This window comes from Medicago truncatula, chromosome 1, assembly GCF_003473485.1.
Source record: "Medicago truncatula cultivar Jemalong A17 chromosome 1, MtrunA17r5.0-ANR, whole genome shotgun sequence".
NCBI lineage: Eukaryota > Viridiplantae > Streptophyta > Magnoliopsida > Fabales > Fabaceae > Medicago > Medicago truncatula.
The window spans coordinates 5475036-5496793 of record NC_053042.1 but is presented as its reverse complement, the minus strand read 5'-3'; the positions used below and the strand labels follow the sequence as shown (position 1 = coordinate 5496793).

Genomic DNA, 21758 nt, shown 5'->3' with positions numbered 1-21758 from the left:
GGACTAAAACTTCACCATTTACTTTTTAGGTATACCCTCGATGGCTCTGATGAATGCACAACGGTTCCATACATGGAACTCTTTGATCCATGTCTTGAAGCAAGGATGGAACTAATGAATCATCTTGGAGATTTTTCTGATACTACTTATTTCAAGGAGTCTATGGAACCAGGGGAGTCAAAGTTCTTGAAATCATTTTAGATATAGTAAGTGCATTTTAATAATAATTTATAGTTTGTTTATACTTTATATACACACACACAAAAATTCCATGAGCGAAAGGCAAATTTCGCTACTAAGCCTTTTTGAATTGCAAAGTTAATAATCATAAACATAATGTCTATAGGAGACATATTATTGATATGTATAACCATTTGAACTCCATGTAGAAGGGTAACAACATCATCTAGTGTTAGGAAGTCAAGAGTGTCTAACGCAAATGGTATAAAAATATTTGATAGTTAAAACACGTTTTCTTATGTTTGACCATATTACTTGACGCGACTTTGAAGGTTTGCTTGTCCGCCATAAAAGCCCTGAACCTCAATCCCATAAATGATGAAGCTCCAAACTCATAACAAATAGAAAGTACATTAATTATGACCAAAATTTAGAAACTTAAACAACATTGTTGAGATCACACAGAGAACTAATTACATCTCAAAAAAGTGAGAACTAATTAAAGTCATTTGTAAAATGTTTTTTTAATTATCCAAAAATAAATTAATTTTTAACCTCACTTTTTCTATATTTTTTATTTTGTCATCAAATCTCTTAAAATCAGTTTTATTAATGTAGGAAAGCATTTAGCTCCTTTTACATATCATGGGTTGAACTAGTATTGCATATTAGTTTGATTATTCAATCAACTTAATCTAATACTATTATGTTTTTGCAGTTTTCTTTGGGAACCAAAGTGTCTATGGTAATGATGGAGATAAACAACAAGGGCGACTTTAGCAACAAAAAAAAAAATACCGTAATCATGAATTAGACCCTATAATAGCTACAAGGGTAATTTCAAAATTAATATATCGACTTTCATATAATCAATAGGATATAAATTATCTCAACATGCGTTGCTTGTACTATTCTACAATTAACTAATTGAAACCACGAGCAATTTCAATAATGTTGTTAGCTAATTTTTTGGGAGAAATGATAGCTACCTGTGGATATTTGTTAATCTGATACAAATTAGAGCCCATTGAAATTTAACAAACAGACACCTAAGAAAACAGTCGGAACAGTAGCTACTTACTACTGTTCGCTCCAAAACGATACTAAACTGTCGTTTGACACTATTTAAATCGGTTTAACTTATTTAAAAACAGCCAAACAATAATTAACAATCGATGGTCTGCAACAATAAGCATGGAACTTAAGTCATATTTGATTTGCAAAAAGAGTAAAACCATTCTTTATTAAAAGATGGTGAAGTGATCGAACAAACGAGAGACAACACAAAAACTCAATAACTTGTCCTCGCTAAACTAAGACCATTTCTTTAAGGCTTACATTTATTTTTAAAATAGCTTAACCGCCGCAAAACTCACATACGCTATGTGCCCCAACATATGAAACGTCTCTACAACAATTCATTGTATTAACTGTACTTACGAGATTAAGGCTTACAAATTTATTCGTTGGAATATAAGCTTTGCGATACAAAATAGACCAATGCATGAAGGTACTTGTGTAAAAATGTTATTCTCTCTCCTTTATTCATCACTTCCAATTCAATTATTTTGGGACAGAGGGAATAGTTGGTAATCAAAGCGCAGCAGCAAGAAATGTTAAAACAGCGTCGTATTTACCTTATTAAAAAGACATAATTTCTTCCTAAACAAAATGTTAGCATTGCAAAGCAAATTACAGGAAAGTAGTGGCACATAACATGTTCATCCTCCTCCACAATCACCCAGCCTCAATAATCTTCCATTGCTAAGTGGGCCAGTTACTCTCAGCAACAGACTTTAAATAATGTTAAACTGCACATCTTGAGTTATGTAACAACTCATTACGAAATATTGGCTTGAGCTCACAATGATCTTCTAGACCATACCAATTTAACATGAGAAATTATATTTGTTCTATCATTTTGGAACAACTTTTGGGAGTACCCTTTTTCCTCTTCTTTCGGGAGAAGAACATAATGAGCGTATGAGAGAAAGTTGTCCCAAAAAATGTCCAAAATAGTTGTATAAACATCATTTCTCATTTAACATATTCTATTTTAAAACATACGACCTTTGCCATAATGGATATTTCACTGGCTGTGATAATGTCACCAACCCAGCAATTTTTATGACAAAATTTTGATTTCAGCAGATCAGAGCTAGAACAACATCATTGACTGGAAAATTACGTTGAAAACCTATAGCAGTTTTCTGTACACAAAGAATCAAATTTCCTTGAACTAACACTTGCAAAAAGATTTCTAAACTGTTAAAAAGAAAACCTAATTCAAACTAATAGGAACTATATATATTTCAAGGCATACCCACCAATCAGCAATTGATACATTAAATGCCATAGTATTTCATGGCAAAACCCTCAATCAGCATTAGCAAATCACTTCAATCTTCAAGTTAGGAGACCATTTTGTCCATGCCTCTGCCAGTAGTTGAAACTAAAGAGCCATAGCAAGAAAAATCAAGACGTGGTTGACTAAGGATCAGCCCCTCTAAATTCAAAAAATGAAAGAGATATCTCCGGGGGAGAGGGTGTTGTTGCCACGCATTTGAACTGTTGACCAAAACAACAAATGGAATCAGCATAAAAGCATCAAACATGACAAGTGTAATAAAATAAATAACTCAATTGTTTAAAAAGCTTGGGCCAAGGTAGGACAAATTAAGTTTGTTCCGTAAAAAAGGATTGACAATAAGCGTGCAAGAATATCACCTTATGCTGTTTGTATTTATCTCTCACAGCTTGCAAAGAGCCACCTTTCCTACCAAGGTACAAGTCATGTATATTTAGAACACATTCCTTCAAGTCTGCAGGTTTATATCTGGTGAATTCGTAGATGGCGGAATTCTGTAATCAAATGGAAATACTTTAGTAACTGTGTCAAAGTCAAATACCAAATATAGATTGTACATGAATTAAAACATTACCCAAGGATGAGTCTTCGGGCTTAACATAAAACGTGCAAGAAATACAACTGATGCAGCCACCATAGAAGGCAAGAATTTCACACAATTATAATCCAACAAACTGAGCTCAGCAAGGTAAGAGCAAAGGAACTCAAACTGCAACTCAGAAGCCTGCACAAAAGAGATAAAATTATTAAACAAACCAAGTCTCCAGATTTGGCACACATAAACAGAAATGGGTTCGCCCGCAACATTTTGAGTAATAAATAATAATCCAAGTAAAAGTGATTTCAAACTTCTGGATAACTAGATTTGAAACTTCCTATAGTACAAGCCAAAGATACTTTCTTTGTGGAAGTGGCTAGATACACCACATTTGCCAAAAAATTTAGGGTTGAAACATCCTTTTACCACCAAAGATGCAGCAGAGATTTTCTTTAAAAAGGTAGTAAGATTGCATGGGTTTCATTAGTGTACAAAACAGGATAGGAATTTGATTTTCATGAGTTAGTTATGGAATGAACTATCCAAAAGGTTCAATTCCCATCTCAGACCCTCCCAAATGCTCAAAGTTCAACTATTTCTCCAAATGACATGACAAACCCACTCTAACTCTCTTTCTATTTATATACAACATCTCTTATTTTCACAAACAATCTCCAGATATTAGATGCTACAATTTGATAATATCTATATACATCTCTTATTTCCACAATCTCCCTATCTTAGATGCTACTATTTGATAAGAGAGAATAATCAATGTCATAAAGACATAAGCACACACAATAGCAAAAGTAACCATAAGTCCCACACTACTAAAAGTAGAACATAAGCACACATAATACCCGAATCCATGTCATAACCTATAACTACTATGAGATGGGTTGAAGAATGAGATAACTTACATCAACACCCTCTAGACCAACTTTAGTGATGAATCTTCTGCAAACAGAAAAAGAAAATGAAATGTGAGCTACTATACAAAAACAATAGTACCATTCAACATACAAAGAAACATAATCAATAAAACACACATGCCTTAGGAATGTCTTTATTGTAGGACCACCCAATTCAAACTTCAATGACTTCAAAATATCAGCCTCCATGGTCAAAACCTTTAATAAAATAAAATACCAAAACAATACCATCCAAAATCAGCAAGATCCAAAACCAAACAAACATTCAACAACACAATTAAAAAACTTCCACTACAAGATTCACCTCTTCCTTGGAGTATGTATTGTCCGTAATGTAACAAAAGTCCTCAACCTCAGGTGGCTTAATCTCTTCATATTTTCTACATCCAAAACAAATCAAAAATCAATAAACATAAATAATAAATAGACAATATATACTAAAAACACATATTGGCTCCTCACAATTTGTTTATGGTCCAATATACCAAATTAAGACTTGACATTTTCATAAGAGTAATCTCTTTGTCAAAATTAATAGAGGAACTAATTTGACCACCGTTTGAGAATGCCACAAACCAATGTGAGTGTTATTTTAATTTGGGTTCAAACAAATTGGGAGGGACCAAATTAGGTATTTACTCATCAATATAAAAGTACAAATCAAAACAACAAACAAAAACATATAAACAAACTTACGAAGCAACCAACATCGAAGCAACACCAAGTAATTGCAACTTCTGTCTAGTTAAATCATTCAATGACAAAAACCGATCGATATAAGAAACCGAAAAATAAAGCGTATCTGAAACAAGCTTGTATTCTTCAGCAACTTCAACCAACCAATCCACAAGAACACCCCTCATACTCGCATTAACATCCCTCTGAACTTTCTGTATGTAATCACATAATGGCCTCTTACTAGAATCAACCTAAAAACAAACAAAAAACAAAAAACCCTAAATTAAGCAAAAAGCCCCAAATTAAGGAAAACCAAAACCCTAATTGAAATTTGAAGTTAAATTAAATAAATCAAATTACCTCCATATTACGAAGATAATCGTAAATATCAGAAACATAAGTTTCACATAACTGAGGATCTTCGAATTTCTCCAATTTCTCCGGTACCGGAGTTCCATCGGAGTTTGATGAAGTAGAAACGTTTCGTTTCTTCTGCGTTGGTAAAACGACATCGTTTGCGTTTGCGTTTGCGTTTGTGTTAACGTCGTTTGTTATTTCACCGAGAGGAACGCGTTTTCGTTTGCGTTGTTGTTCGCATAGTGCAGCTACGGCTTTTTTCTTTGCTTCACGTTGAGGGCGGCGCGTGGGGTTAACGCTCTTTGGTTCCATAGTGAAGAAGATTGAAAAGTGAATGAATGAAGAAGAGTGAGAATGAGAGAGGGTTTTATTTTAAGTTTTTTTATCTTTTTTGAGCGGAAAAGTGGTTTGAAAATTTGGTTATGTTTTGGGAAATTTGTTTCTATAGCGGAAGCGCGTGGATTCGAAAATTTTCAGGTGCCGGTGTTCCCGCCTTGTTTTTTGGTGTTTTGAGAATTCGGAATTTGGGTGTTGAGAAGGATTTCTAAACGGGTGGGTCCGGAAAATAAGCGGGTGGGTGTGTCAAATGATTAATGCTACTTTTCAGTTTTCTTTTTCTTTTTGACTCTCATTAATTACCAATCTCCTATACCTATAATATGGTGTTGCGGGTAGATTTTAACTTGAAAACTTGCTCGGGAAGGAAAATGCCAAGAGTACTTGCATAATACTCCTCCGTCTCAAATTAAACGAGTCATATTATTTCATACATATTAAAAAGAAGTCGTATAAATGAAAGAGATAAAAAAATAATTTTAATATTTTGTTTGGAAGTTTGAAGAGTTGGAGAAGGGAAGGCTCTAGAGGATTGGAAATACAAGTGAAAATGATAACATTTTTTGAAAGAGTAATTTTTTAAAGAACTGCTAGTAAATTATTTTGAGAACTACTAATAATTCATGAACTAAAAAAAAGTTTGTTCATGTAAAATTTAACTTAGTTGAGATGGCCATCGAAGATGGCGGTGAGAACTACTAGTAATTCGTGAATTAAAAATAAGTTTGTTGTTTATGTGAGTTTGCTTAGTTGAAATGGACATCGTAGATGTTGGATTTGAATATCGGATTTATGTGAGTTTGGTGGGATAATTTATGGCTAAAAATTCATCTTTTAAAATAAATGAATAACGAGTTCCAAGTTTGAATTCTGACTCATCCATACTCAAAACTCAATGTCAACCAAGTTACCCACACATGACTACTTTTTCATTTACTTGTTTGGCAAAAGTTATGATAAATAGTTTCTCTTACAGGTGTTGTGATCAATACATAAATAAATGCATACAGCTAAACTCTAAATAAATATAAATATATAAACAAGGGCGGATCTTAGTGAGGTGAGAGGAGGCCAGTCATGGCCCTCACAATTAAAATAAAATAAAAAATTGTAAAGCCAATTAGAATCATCACAATTGATAGTGATTAATAAGTGTTTTCCCTTGGATTAATTATTTTAAAAAGAATTGTTAATTTGTCAACAAAAAAAAAAACATTGTTAAATTAAATAATGGAAGTTCATTTTTTTTAAGTAATAATGGAAGCTCATATATGTTTAGTTTTTCCTAATTTGTATTTTTCTGGAGAAGCATAAAAAATTTGTAAGTGAACAACACGTAAGTGTCCAAAGTTTATAATATTATAGTATGAATAAGCATAGTTTATCCTAATTTGTTTTTTCTCGAGAATTAACAAAATTTATGTAGGATCCAAAGTGTGTGTATATGAATAGGAATGCAGAAAATTATTTCAAAATCGATGGATATATTTTTTTTTGACAAAAAAATCGATGGATATTAAAACTAGTTTTGTTTCTTGGATTCCCTACTTCCCTCTGTTTCTTTCTTTAAACTATTTGTATCCTTCCGATATGAACTTGGATATGTTTCCTCAAATTTTCTTTAAAAAGATACCATCACAACAATGTTTTCGAGATTTCGTTTGTTGGATTCTCTACTTCCATCAGTTTTTTTCCTACAATTGAATTTTGTACTCCTCAGTCCCAAATTGTATGTCACTTTAGAATACCAATTAAACATTAATGTTACTTTTCCTATTATATCTTTAATTATTATTTTTTGACAAGTGTATCCTTAATTATTTATTACTCTTTTCTTTTCAATTCTTTCATTTATCTTTCTCATATCATTTATTAAGTATAATTTTGTAAAACAACTCATAATATCTCTTTCCCACACAATATTAATTACATTTCTTAATATGTGTGAAATACCCAAAACGTCATACAATTTAGGACAGAGGAAGTATGTCTTGTACAAACTTGGACTCACCCTCTCTTTCGTTTAATTTTTCTTGTGTTAAACTTTCAATTTTTAGAGAAATGAGTCCTAATAATATAAAGTTTGATTACTTGATCAAAAGTTGCCACCAAGAATCAAACGTTCTTCCAAAAAAATCGTCATTTTATAGAGTTCATTAATCATTTGAGTCAAATTATTTTATTTATCTTTTTGTTTGATTTATAAAAGATTAAACAAGGTAGATTTTGTATGAACAATAATGAAAACTATCTTTTCGCCTATTAAGTTGTAGTTTTGGTGTCTATATGTTTATTAAATTTGATTTTTTTTTAAAGTAGTTAAAATAGAATATATTAATTAATTCATTTAAACTTCTCAACATAAGGTAAGCAACTCATTTTGTAATTAAATGTTGAAGCAACCTTTGTCAACCAAGAACGTTGACACTGACTAATATACTCTTATGGAAATTGACCTTAGGATCCAGAGTCGCCTAAAAAAGGATAAGCAAAGCTTTTAATGCTTTGATATCCGCCTAACTTTTGATTCTCACTAACCGTGTATCATCAAAAACTGTAAGTGGAAGAACGATACATTATTTGTTCAACTGACCTTGTTTGTAATCTGTATAAAGACTAACCTTCATTAAAGTGTACTCTCTCCGGTCACTAATATAAGCAAAAATTAACTTTTTAGATTCATTCAATAAATGATGTATGTGGTCTACACATAGACAACATACTTCATTTATTGAATGAATCTAAAAAGTGAATTTTTGCTTATAATAGTGACCGGAGTAAGTATATTATAACAGTAAGACCTTCAACATCGATCAAAAGGAGAAAGGGTGAAAGAGGACAATCTTGACGAAGTCCTCTTCCAAATTTGAACTCATTAGCTGGGCACCCATTCACTAGATTTGAAGTTGAAGCAACACTCACACATTACATAATCCACTTTTGCCATAAAGTTGGGAAATTCATTTTATTCATAACAAAATCAAGATATTGCCAATTAACTAAATCGTCTCCGTGAGCTTAACTCAGTTGGTAGGAACAAATGCATTTTATATGTAGGGGTCGGGGTTCGAACTTTGGACACCCCACTTATCCACATTTAAAATGTGTGAGCTCCAGCCACTAGGATACTTACTAAAAAAAAACTAAATCAAAAACCTTCTCAAAGTGACATTAAAAAAAAAAAAAAACCCTTCTCAAAGCCTATTAAATAATAACATTTCTTTTATTCCTTACTTAATTTTAATTGTTTTTTAGTCCCTATAAAAAAAAATATGCACTTGGTTTTAGTCCCTATTAAATTCAAATTTGTTTAATTATGCTTAGATCTGTTAAGAAAATTACTAAAAGCCACAAAAAATTATCTCAAAATTTGATTTCTACGTCCATTTTTTTGTTGCTTTTAACATGAATTTTTATCGTTTAAAAAAATCATATTTAATTCATTTTATGTTAAAAAATTCTAAATTTCAGTAAATGAATCTTTTGTAATGTTATAAACTTGTCTTAGAAAAACCGTTCAAAAATTTACAAGTTTAAGGATAATTAAACAAAATTTGTTTTAGCAGGGGCTAAAATTACGTGTAAATATTTTTTGCAAGGACTAAAAAAATTATTAAAATTAAGTAAGAATTAAACTTAAAAGTCTCCAATTTTATAGAGACTAAAAATATATTTAACCCTTTTTTTAATATGTCTGGCATCCTTCACCAATTCGTTTGCTATCAAAATACCATAAATAATATATCTACCTTAAATAAAAGCTTATCAAGATTCCGATATAACACTTTCCATAACAATGCGAAATCGGTTGGCTAGCACTTTTAGCTAGCACCTTATATACAAGCTCACCGCCAAAGAGATCGGCCTGAAATTTGTCAAACATTGAGGACTTTCAACCTTACGGATTAGAGCTATAAAAGTGATATTAATGTCTTTCGTCGACTTCTCATTCCAATGAAATAAAAAAACATAGTATCGCATAAGGTCACCCTTAAGATCCTCTTAAAAATCCTTAATGAACCTGAAATTAATATCATCCGGTCCTTTTGTTTAAATATCAGACTTTGATCTTTCATTTTCAAATCTTTGATGATATAGCAAGACATAATACTATGCAGCCCTTTCATTAACTTTTAGAAAATAGTCAAAATAGAAGAAAAAAACATGTATTACTCCATTTGTTTAGAAGCTAATTAAGATGTAATCGTATTTCCTTAAAAAAAGTGTAATTGCTAATTCGCTATTGTCATATCATCCGTGAAATCAATATATCAGCGGACACATTATCGAGGTATCCTTATTCTTAAAAGTTGTTAAGTTTGCAACACCTTAACTCTACTTTTTTGGCTTTAAAACTGCATCATTAATTGCTAACTAGATTTTTGACCCGTGCTCCGCTCGGATTTATGGTAAAGGGATTGACATGCGAATAATAAAATGTAATATATAATTGATAACGGTGAAAAAAATAACACGTGATAATCTATAGTAGACAAAATAAAACACTTCATAAAATGTATGAAATCGAAAAATATTATAAAAGGAAATTCGGTAATCCTATCAATAATTCGGTAAAAGAAATATGAAATTTTTAGTACATTGGCATGTAGTTTCATCACACACTGCGAACGAAATACTTCCTCATATACGATATTAAATGTTACATTTGTATCTTCACCATCTTCATCAGTGATCAATATCTTTAGTCCTTCTCTGGATGTAACTCTTGAAACAGCACTTGTTCAACAAAAAAAAAAACTCTTGAAACAGCAACGTACAACTGTCTATGAGAAAATACAGGTGTTGGTAGATATACACCAACATGTTTAAGCGACTGCCCTTGACTTTTGTTAATTGTCATTGCAAATGATACAGTCAAAGGAAATTGTCTTCGTTGAAACTTAAAGGGAATTCTAACATCTGAAGGCAAGATTATAGGAATGAAATTGGTGCTATGCATTTTTTTAGATGGAATTTGTTAGGTTAAATAATTGCAAACCTAATAAAGCAATTGAGCGGGGGAAAATAAATTAGGTTAAATTGCTGCACACCTAACAAAGTTAATAAATAAGGATGCATTATTTTAGATGGAATTTGTTAGCTTAAATAATTGCAAACCTAATAAAGCAGATGAGCGGAAAAAAATTAGTTTAAATTGCTGCAGATCTAACAAAATTAATAAATAAGGATAAGTGTAGAAAATATTGTTAAAAAAAAAAAAGACAACAAGATAGCAATGAAATAAAGGCATGCAATTGGTTCAAAAAAAAATATTGTATTAAATAAGTGTAAAAATATTTCCTTAAAAAAGAAAGTGTACAAAAAATTGTCAAAAAAAAAAAGGTATAAAATAGAAGGCATCAAACGTGATCAATGATATGCTCATAATTTATAGAACAAACGTGCAACGTCAAATAAGTGTAGAAAATATTTCCTTCAACAAAAAAAATGCAAGAGGATAGGAATGAAATTGGTGCGAAGCATTTTTTAGATGAAATTTGTTAGGTTAAATAATTGCAAACCTAATAAAGCAAATGAGCGGAAAAAAATTAGGTTAAATTGCTGCAGACCTAACAAAATTAATAAATAAGGATAACCTTAACCCTAATCACATTTCCCTCTAAAAGCCATGTAAATTTCAAATTTCAAAATTTTATTAAAAAAGAACATGAAAAATCTGTTGGTTTTTTTTGAATTGTGTTAGTGTACCGTACAGCTATGCCTTTATGTATTATCAGGATTTTGAATTTCAAAATAAAAACTAGTTACAAACCCGTTCGCACGGGTTGAATAACATATATATATTTTTTTAAATTTAGCTCCGAAAGAGAAATCTTATAAATACGGAAAATTGTTGTCTTTTATAAATGTGAAAATCAAAGCTGCGTAAACCAAAATTTTGCAACACAGAGCCTAAAACACTACATAAAAAATAACATAACAACTATTGTAATATCTTATTCCTTAAAGTTAATTCGAACGTAAAATTTTGCCATAGATTTAACATAATTTCTCTGCTTAATTTTACTGTATTAACCCTATTTAATTTAATCAAAATGTTAACGTTAATTGTTAGGGAAATCAAAATAAACAAATCGCACATAATTTTTCTCCTTAATTTTACTAAACAAATTATATTAACTCTAGATTTAATTTATGCAAAATGTCATATCTTATTTATAAACGTTAACTCGTGACGCAATATTAACCCTAGATTTAACCTAATTTTTCGTGTGACTTTACTATATTAACCCTAGATTTAATTTATGCAAAATGTCATCTCTTATTTTTAAATGCTAACCCGTGACGCAATATTAACCCTAGATTTAACCTAATTTTTTCGTGTGACTTTACCATATCAACCATAGATTTAATTTATACAAAATGTCATATCTTATTTCTAAATGTTAATCCGCGACGCAATATTAACCCTAGATTTAACCTATTTTTTCGCGTGACTTTACTATATTAACTCTAGATTTAATTTATGCAAAATCTCATCTCTAATTTTAACCTAATTTTTCCCTCCACACTTTTGCATTTAATGTTTATCTAAAGTAAAATAAAATGATGTTCCCAATTATATGCTGTTTTTTTTTTTGAAAGGAATAACCGTTAACCCGTCTCGCTATACTTAACATAATCTCTTACTTATAAATGTTAACCCGTCTTGCTATACTTAACCTATTTTATTTCTTAAAGTTAACCCGGACGCAAAATTTTGCCCTAGATTTAACCTAACTTCTTTGCTTAATTTTATTGTATTAACCCTGTTTAATTTAATCAAAATGTTAACGTTAATTGTTAGGGAAATCAAAATAAACAAATCGCTCCTAATTTTTCTCTTTAATTTTACTAAACAAATTATATTAACCCTATATTTAATTTATGCAAAATGGCATCTCTTATTTGTAAATGTTAACCCGTGACGCAATATTAACCCTAAATTTAACCTAATTTTTTCGTATGACTTTACTATATTAATCCTAGATTTAATTTATGCAAAATGTCATATCTTATTTCTAAATGTTAATCCGTGACGCAATATTAACCCTAGATTTAACCTATTTTTTCGCGTGACTTTACTATATTAACCCTAGATTTAATTTATGCAAAATGTCAGCTCTAATTTTAACCTAATTTTTCCCTCCACACTTTTACATTTAATGTTTATCTAAAGTCAAATAATAACCTTAGATAATCACGACATAAAAAAAATTATTCGAAAGAAAAGATGTTAAAACAACGGAACATTGTGATTCATCATAAAATATGTATGGGCTGATTTAGAGATCATATAATCAGTTTATGAGATTATGAATTGACATAATGTTTAGGATGAAAACAATTGGAACCAAAAAGGAACCAATGATGTGTGAATTATGATTACATATTATCCAAAAATAATATTAAAAAATAAAAGAAAAGGTTCCCAACGTGAATTGAAGAGATATACTTGTGAAATAAATTGTCGAGAAATAGTTTTTTGAAGTAGCATTCAACAACTTTTGGCCAAAGCTCATTCCATTCAATTTTATGCATTAAAAAAAGTACATTTTTTAGTAAGTACTTAATTGATATTGTATTTGGCCTAACTTCTCCTTAAAAATGTAGAGAAGTTTGTCAAACGATACCTTAATCTCCCACAACGGCAATGTAGAAGCAACTGAATTTGGGAGAAAAAATTTAAAAATAGTTAAAAATATAAAAATTAGAAAATAATTAAAAGTTATTAAAAATATAAAAATTAGAAAATAATTAAAAAATTGGTTAGGGGCAAAAATGGAAATTCATAGGCCAACCTTAAAAAAAAACTCAACCAATTTGTAATTTACCAAATTGCCCCTTCTAAGGGCAAAATGGTAAAATCAATGGACATTAACTGTTATATTAGTAAAAGTAAGTATTAGTATATAGAAGTTATAGTAACTATCAAATGCAATTAATATGTCCATTGGTATCCTCCACTAATTCTGGCATATTTCCCACGCATGGTCACATTATACAACACCAGAAGTTTGGCCTATAAATACATGCAAGACAAAAAAGAACCGTGATCAGTTTTCCATTGAGTTTTTATTTCAAAATTTCCCTTGCTTTAATTAAAGCCTTTTGCACTTCTATTTGGAAAATCGTCACAACTATCCACTAATATTATTTCTCTTTTTCCCACAAATATTAACACATTCATCCATCCAATTTCTTCTGTATAAATATTCATGCTTGTCTGTTTGGATGTCCCTCATCTGTATATTACTATATGGCTTGACGTAACGTAGAAACGTTGCTTTCCTATGCATGCCTGACTGGTAGGGTTTACTGCTTATTTTTTCTAGATTTGTAACATTACTTCTACATTTTTACATTTTACATGTCTGATTCTGTTTTATTTTTTCCGTTTGATATAGTTCCGTTGGTTGCCAACCCTGTTTCTGATTTGGACAGATTTTGGAGGTCAGGTTAACCGTTTTGCAACATTAGTTGATCCAAAGAACAATCAGTTTGATGTTTTGGTGGAGAAAATTAACGGGGTTGTGTTGCTTTCAAAGGGATGGAAGGTTTTGCGTGATTAATATGTAGCTATATATCAAATTTAAATTCCTAAAGTGTGTAAATAATTTGCTTTGAAATGATAGTTATTATTACATTAAGAGATAATCTAATAAAAAACATAAGACTTCATACCAAAATATTAATTTTTTATTTAATATCCAAATGTGCATACAAAATAACTTCTAGCAGCAGTTTAAGATGCAAAGTCAGGAATAATTGTGTATATGTCATTATGTTCTATCATATTGTTTTCAATACATAAAATGACTAGAATATTCAACTAATCTTGTGACACTGGCGATTACAAATAGTTTTTCAATATTAGTAATATGCTCAACATTATTCTCATGTACTTCGAGTTTCTCACTTAAATGCTTTCAATCATTCACTATCATTTGCTAAAAGACTCATGTGGCCGATATTTTGAGAAGTGGACAATTTACAACAAAAACAATATTTTTTTGTAAGAAGTTAAAGTACTCCATCCAAATTGATACCGGAGTGAATCGATCATGAGATTTTTAGGATGATCACACTCCATGGTTTCAAGTCAACGCTACAAGAACAATCCAAGTGGGTTAAGAAAAGCCCTTCGTTACTCAACCTTTTTCTTGCAAAAGTATCTTTATTACTCAACTTTTTGAAAAAATAAAAATATGTAAAATGCTCATAAAGTTCGTAGAAAATGTGAGATCTAATTCACAATAGGTCCTTTTTCAATTAAAATATTTGGTTTTAGCATCAAAATTATCCCTATTTATAGGATCATAGATTTCTAAAGGAGGGATGAAGTGGTCATCGATGTCTCCATCAACATTTGACCCATCTTTTATCGTTGTCATTAAAGAGATTGTAATCATTCAAATGTTCATTAGATTGTTCAAGATCATCTTCTTCAACGGTCAATCCATCCTTATGTGAAGACTTTTATACTCATTTACAAACAAATTTATTTATTGCTCCTTTTTGTGGTTATTTTAAATATAACGCTCGTTCTTTTCTTTATTTTTTCATCACCAATTGCATTTTCTCGTGACAACACTATATAATAAAATAGTTAAACAACAAATAGAATAACAACACGTGAGTCGTGCTCGCCGATAAAACTGATGTTGGAAACCTTTTTCTTCTTTCTCTTTTAGCTTTCTGCTGCAATTTTGTCTTTCACCCATGTGCATTTCTAGTTTGTTATAGTTCCAAAATATAAGCAAAAATTAATCAATAAAAATTTATCGTATTTGACTCAAAATTTATTTTTCCTTATATTTTAGGATAGAGGAAATACTCCCTTTAATAATATTGCATGATAAATTTAAAATGGGCCCATAAATAACTAAGCATTTAAGCACTGCATTTTTGGGGTTATGAATCTCTATTTTTTTAAATATATTTTAGGGCCTTATGTTAAACTTATATTTCTAGGTCTAAGATGGTCGCCCTTGTCCCGCCGCATATCAACCCTGCCCTTACACTTGTGAGAGTGACGATTTGTTGGGCTAATAACCATAGTTTTGTGATATAAATTAAGTTTACTTTGGTAAAAAAAAAAAAAGAAGGTACTTGGGAGCAAGTCTTTGGAATCTTAGCTGACAAATTGGTATTTTAAATTGAATTAAAAGATAATTTAAGTAAAATTAAAGGATTAATTGGGCACTCTAGAAAAAAGATGCATTTTCTTACGGGTCTTGTTAACGAATGTTACTAGAGCATTCTTTAAGCATTTTAAATTAGAAAATTATTCTTTAAAAAAGTTAAATAGTTCAATTTTCAATGCATTAAATACATAAGTTTTCATAAAAAATTACCATTTAAGACCTTTAAAGAGTGTCTCGAGGCACTCGTTAACTTTTTTTTTTGTTATAAGAAATGTGAATTTATCCATCTAAAGTAGGTTAAATTAGTATTTTTATGATTCCTAAGATCTTGTTCGATTGACTATACTTGTATTGTTAGATCGGATATTTTCATCGAGTTTAAATCTAACATCTCGTAGTTCTTTGCGTGGGTTTCATATCATTCTTGCCACTTATCTATATACCAATATAACTAGTCTTTTATGATTATGACACATTTTATCTTGATTGGCATTTAAGATTTCTGAAAATCAAATTGGTATTTTTCTCTCTCTAACGACCACACATATATATGCGTTTTTTTTTCTTTTCAATAACCAATTCAAATATGCACTCAATAATTAATAAAAAAAATATTTTACTTAGTAAAAATCAGCTCAAAAAATAAAAACAGTCATTAAATTAGTTTCCTCTCCATTCTTACTGACTTGATGCATAATATTTCATTTCATGCTTTTTAACACATGAAAGTATACTTGTCAGTCAAATACCCACCAATATTCTCACATTAAAACAGTTGGCTGTTTGTTAAGTATAGAAAGCTAGCTAGTAACTAACAACCGAACAACACTTCTAATTCTAATTCCAATTCTAATTCTTATCTCAACTACAAGTCTTCTTCAATCTATTATTTTCTTCCCTCCAACATATAGTACTCTAGGCCTTATATTGTTATGCAAGAAAATTGACAACAAAGAAAATAAAATTCCATCTCAATGCAAAGATCACTATGGTTACCATTTCCTAATCCTTCAACATACCAATCCTCAATGGTTCCAATTCAAACACAGTCTCAGTACTCTATTGGATGGCAAGATACTATGGCGTTCTTTATTGCTACATTTACCATTTATTTGTGTGGCATGTACACTTTTCATCATCTTTCTAAAACATTGTCACATTCTTTTTTTATTTTTTTATTTATTCTTTCATTTGAATTGCTTTTGCAGTTTCAACTAGTATTTTATATGGATTCTATGGCGACGCTCGTTTGATTCTTGGTCCAAGCTCATCGCGTTTGATACAATCACGTTCGTTTTTTGTGGACCAAATTGAAGTGACAAATGAGTATACCAATGCTAATAATGATATTCATCTTTATGCTTTCAATGAGAAACCAGAGTTAAATTCCGAAATAAATTGGACTACATCGAAGTTTTTAGTTGTTGAAGCATATAGTCGCAAGGTAAGATTTTTTTTTTTTTTTTTTTAATCTAATGTTGTCTTAAAGCCTATGAAGATATTAGTTTGATTTTTTTTCATATTTAGGGAATTTCTTTGTGGTTAAATGAAGGCTCCACTATTTGTTTGAGGTGGGAAGCAGAAGCTAGCAGTTTAAATAAGCTTGAGGGGATAGTGATTAAAGGTTATTATTTCTTTGTAATCTAGGTTTTCTTTTTATTATGTTATTCTTCAAGAATTTCATTTTTCTGATGAAAGATTCATTCTTGTTTCACAGGAGAAAAAAGGTTTGAAAAACTAGAGCCTAACAATGGTAAGCTGATTCCAAAGCTTATACTGTAAGAGGTGTTTATAGTTAGATTCTTTGCACTAGCATTTAGCATGCAACTTTTCATTTTTTTCAATGCTGATCAAATGTATATAGGTCACATTTAGATAAACAACTTAATTTGCAGCTTATAGTTATCACATATAAGTGCTTATTATAAGCTATTTCCATGACAAAAGATAAAATATAGTCAAATTGTTTTCTTATAAGCTATAAGTTGTTTTGATAAGCTATCTTAGAGAGCTTACAAACATGTCTTAAACTGTTTTTATAAGTTCTCACAAACGGTCTCACAAGTGCTTATGCTTGAAGATAAGTAGTTTAAAATCTTTTCGATGTACAATTCAGTATATGATTCGATACTGTTATGACCAAGATTTTAAATAGTGGTTGCTTTGCAATGTATAATTTTGGGGTAGAAAGCAGTAAAATATGGCCTAAATCACAGCTGCATAGTTGCGGTAACAATACAAACATTGATGTTGCAACTCAAATTGCGATAGCAGCTGACTTAGATAAATTTCTTCACATATGCTTATGAAATGCAGGGTGTTTGTGTTGAAATTATGTTCTGTTATTAATTACTGCTATTATGGATACTACTATTGGCAGGTAAACGAGCTGAATACATTGTCGAGGAAGATGATAGGTACCAAATTGGGATTCTAAACATGAATGCAAGGAACATAATCTTGACTTTGCATATCAATGTTTCTGCAAAGATATATGATACTACGAAAGCCACGAATAAGTGCTCTACTCGGAATGGATCGTGCAAACTCGACCTTTTTTTCCCTATCACATATTATTTAGTTCTAACAGCGCCAAAAAATGTAAGACTAACTAATTATTGCTATAATTCATATCATATTATTGTATATTTTTTTCAATGTATATTCATTATGGTTCCTATGTATTGACTACAGGGAAATGATGATGATGATGCATGGTTTGTTGAAATTTCTTTTATGGCTCGTGTTTTTTCATACATAATCCTTTTAGGTACCTTAAATTAAACTATTATTAATTTATGAAAACTTTGTTTCCTATGTTACATTTTTTTTATATCTATATGTGACTTTTACCTTTTTCATTTTGAAGGAGTTTTCATGATTGTGATTTTTATGATATTGAAATGCCTTGGAGCTGATTATGGTGAAATTCACAATGTCGCTGAAGCGCAAGAAGTAACTGAAACCGAACCTCTGATGCAGCCTAATCCAGTGACATATGGAACAAACATTTTTCATGAAAAGGAAGAAACAAATTCAGATGTATCAGAGGAGTTATATGATGAAAAGTTATGCATAATTTGTTTTGATGAACAACGCAACTGTTTCTTTGTTCCTTGCGGTCATTGTGCCACTTGCTATGACTGTGCACAAAGGTATACACTAAATCTATGTTTGAATTTACTATGAGTTTGATAAAATCATATGTGACACTGTGATTTTGACACAATTTGGAGTTTCAATGAAATGATACCGTCGCAATGATTTTACTAAACTCGATGTCAGTCCAAACATGCATTAAAATTGGAATTATATGAGATTCTAATTAGAGTGCTTTTGTGCAGGATTATGGATGAGGAGAGCAACTCTACTTTGACGGATCAAATTGCTAACCCTAAGAGCAAAGTTTGTCCTGTATGCCGGAGAGTTATTAATAAAGTAAAAAGATTATTCTAGAGCAAAAGAGATTATTCAACAGTTAGGTTCATATTGCTGTATAATATAGAAGTTGTAGAGGTCTCTAAAACTGCACGGTAATTGCAATTTTAGCCGTATTGGATGCATTTTGCCGCGATATAATTGTCCAAAATGTCTGTCACTAGGCCGTAATCACAATTTAGAATTATGGTTGCTGGTTATGCTTACAAATATGCAGATTAAATCACACTCAAGTATAGAAAATACAGCAATGCAAACAAAATGCTTGCTGTCAAAGATACCAATTCTATCTTTAAAGGGTATTCTCAAGCAGCCTAAAAGGAAAATTTGTTTATTTAAAATTAAGAAATTAAAAGTTTACATTACAAACAGATACAATCATGAGAATCAAAGTATTTATTTTATAAACTTAAAAAAACCATAAAACCTGATTAACACATTACACATTATAGAGGACCCTGATTTATTCCCATTCTCATCATACCAATTATCTTTCACAATACTATATGACACAAAGATTAATCAGCTAAGAAGAGTACATATATATCTCATAAGATAGAGATATATACATCATACATACAGGCCAGTAGTGGAACAAAGTTGTATATATAGATGGAGTATATATGGAGAAGAAATTAATTAAGGGCATTTTGGCTTTCCCTTAGAGTTCTTCATGTCCCTATAACAAGGGCACTCATGTTTGTTCCCATAAGTTCCTGATGGCACACACTTACATTTACCGCAACATATCCCACAAAACTTCATGCATCTGTCCTTCATCCCAGCTTTAGAGCACCTCTGCCCACATTTGGAGGAACAGAAACGGCCTGAATCTGATTCATGTATTATATATATCATCAATTGTTGAATCTATATGTCCAAAATAAAACTAGTAACATATAAAAATATACTAGTTGATCTTTTAGGTCTATGAACTATAGTATATTTGTGAATTTTTAAATAGGTCATCATTGAATGAAAGGAAAAAAATATGAAGTAATGGAGTCATTGAATTTGTCAAAAATATTTAATTAGATCCTGAACTTTTTTATTTTTTGAAGAAACTAAAATGAAATATATTACTGAAAGTTTGAAAAATTCAGCACAAAAAGTATTAAAAAAACTAAATGTAAGAGTATCAAGATACATCGGAATAACAAAGGTAACAAAGCAAAAAATAGGGCCAAGATCCTAAACTTTTAATCAAGTCCCTAAACTTCTAAATGATTTTTAATTAGATCCTTACAAACTTATAAATAATTTGAATTAGATACTTCAACTTGTAAATAAATTTATCTTTAGGTTCTACTTCTAATTACAAATTACTAAAATTCAGTGATCTAATTTAATTAGTATAATTTTTTGTAGTTCAATATTCTATTTAAAAATCTTATTTAGAGTAATAAATTATAAAAAAAAAAAAGAAGGTATTGGTACAAATAAATTACATCAATCAAATTAAATAATCTTTTAATCGGTGTACAAAAATCTTAAACTATGAATAGTTTTTTTAAGGAAAAAAATCTTAAACTATGATTATTTTCCCTAAAAAACATCTCACCCTCAAACCAACCATCAAAAATTTAAAATGAGTAGAGTATAATAAAGGAATAACTATTAATAGAGTAATATACTCCCAATTGAGCTTATAACATACCAGTGCCAGCAATGGACATTTCGAACATAAATGAGCTAAGGATAAGACACACAAGTAACATAGCTGCAAATGCTGGCTTCATCTTGCTGTCAAAGTGTAGAATATTGAGAAAAGATTTAGATGAACTATATGAAAGTTAACTAAAGTGGCACTCACTAGAGCAGAGGAAGGAAAACTCACTAAGGAAGTTTGAGGCTTATGTGGTTGAATTGTGTGAGTGAGATTATTTATAGTAGAAAATGGGTAGGTGAAAAGATGGGAAGGTATAACTAAAGGGAATTGGATCATGCTCACCTTTAATTTTAAGGATTCCGCGTATTCACGTACTCTAGAATTTTAGTGGTTATTTGATTAAGATTGGACGATTCACATTCAAACTCTATATTTTTAAATTACATTAAAATCAAACGGTCACTTGTGTCTCGACTAAGTGAATGCGGATTCTAGAAAACAGTTAAACCAAATTCAAGGTTATTGAGTCAATTTATGAGTCTTTTAGCTTTGTTTTGTGAAATGTATTGACATCTCAAAATTGCAAGCAAAGAGACAGCTGGATAGTGGGTTTGGTAGTGTGGTATTATGTGCGGAAGCCGCGTACGTACTTTATGGCTTTATTGATCCATACTCGAATTTAATTGTCGTTTGTCCCCTATATGTATATATATTGATTGATCATCAAGATGAAACGTTGCATATGCATATTGATATTGTCAAATTGCCATATTCATTGCATTGTATGAGTTGTTCATAGCACCAAAAACTGTGTTTGTTTACGTGGCTTTTTTCTCTGGTCCCTCACAAGCTCACATCATGATCACACTCTTCTCTTCAATTCTCTTTCTCTCTCTCTCTAGATTTTGTTTTTCGAAATATGAATAAGAAGAAGAAAAAAAATGAAGTTTAAGGCAACATTGGCTTAACTATTTTTATGTACTAAATAATTTTGGAGGGATAATATCATTGTCGTATGGCAAAGGTCATTGTTTAGCTCTTTAATTAATACGTAGACCCGATGAGGGTGAAAGGAGGAGAGTTTTGGTGTTTGAGTGTGTCCTTGAGGGACTTTTTAAGAACCTTAAATCGTATGAAAAATTTGTGTATTTAATGTATTGAAAATTGTAATATT

The 21758-nt window shown here is 30.6% G+C and overlaps 3 protein-coding genes across 3 annotated transcripts; 1 reads left to right on the top strand and 2 right to left on the bottom strand.

Annotated features, from left to right (window-relative positions):
- Nucleotides 1–2213: 2213 nt before the first annotated feature.
- LOC11413042 (putative cyclin-A3-1) lies at nt 2214–5668 on the bottom strand. Its single transcript, XM_024780310.2, has 8 exons — nt 5057–5668; nt 4715–4947; nt 4323–4398; nt 4140–4216; nt 4007–4043; nt 3123–3272; nt 2908–3042; nt 2214–2748 (listed from the first exon to the last, which is right to left on the bottom strand). Exons 1-8 carry the CDS (start codon nt 5363–5365, stop codon nt 2671–2673), a joined length of 1095 nt encoding a protein of 364 aa, XP_024636078.1. The 5' UTR covers nt 5366–5668; the 3' UTR covers nt 2214–2670.
- Nucleotides 5669–16527: 10859 nt separating this feature from the next.
- On the top strand, nt 16528–19116 carry LOC11412560 (E3 ubiquitin-protein ligase APD1). The gene is made up of 8 exons (XM_024779189.2): nt 16528–16656; nt 16746–16981; nt 17065–17161; nt 17255–17290; nt 17918–18138; nt 18232–18307; nt 18407–18692; nt 18882–19116. Exons 1-8 carry the CDS (start codon nt 16566–16568, stop codon nt 18991–18993), a joined length of 1155 nt encoding a protein of 384 aa, XP_024634957.2. The 5' UTR covers nt 16528–16565; the 3' UTR covers nt 18994–19116.
- Nucleotides 19117–19290: 174 nt separating this feature from the next.
- LOC11411544 (peamaclein) lies at nt 19291–20852 on the bottom strand. Its single transcript, XM_003589066.4, has 2 exons — nt 20633–20852; nt 19291–19808 (listed from the first exon to the last, which is right to left on the bottom strand). The coding sequence occupies exons 1-2, from the start codon at nt 20712–20714 to the stop codon at nt 19615–19617; spliced, it is 276 nt and encodes a 91-aa protein (XP_003589114.1). The 5' UTR covers nt 20715–20852; the 3' UTR covers nt 19291–19614.
- Between the last annotated feature and the right edge of the window lie 906 nt (nt 20853–21758).

Excerpts from the sequence above, each read along its gene's own strand:
- LOC11413042 (XM_024780310.2), bottom strand. The coding sequence starts at position 5,365 with ATGGAACCAAAGAGCGTTAACCCCACGCGCCGCCCTCAACGTGAAGCA. Across the intron at positions 3,273-4,006 it reads TTGGTCTAGAGGGTGTTGAT|GCTTCTGAGTTGCAGTTTGA; the intron begins GTAAGTTATCTC and ends TCTTTTGTGCAG. Across the intron at positions 3,043-3,122 it reads GCCCGAAGACTCATCCTTGG|AATTCCGCCATCTACGAATT; the intron begins GTAATGTTTTAA and ends ATTTGATTACAG.
- LOC11412560 (XM_024779189.2), top strand. The coding sequence starts at position 16,566 with ATGGTTCCAATTCAAACACAGTCTCAGTACTCTATTGGATGGCAAGAT. Across the intron at positions 17,162-17,254 it reads TGAGGGGATAGTGATTAAAG|GAGAAAAAAGGTTTGAAAAA; the intron begins GTTATTATTTCT and ends CTTGTTTCACAG. Across the intron at positions 18,693-18,881 it reads TGCTATGACTGTGCACAAAG|GATTATGGATGAGGAGAGCA; the intron begins GTATACACTAAA and ends GCTTTTGTGCAG.
- LOC11411544 (XM_003589066.4), bottom strand. The coding sequence starts at position 20,714 with ATGAAGCCAGCATTTGCAGCTATGTTACTTGTGTGTCTTATCCTTAGC. Across the intron at positions 19,809-20,632 it reads AATGTCCATTGCTGGCACTG|ATTCAGGCCGTTTCTGTTCC; the intron begins GTATGTTATAAG and ends TACATGAATCAG.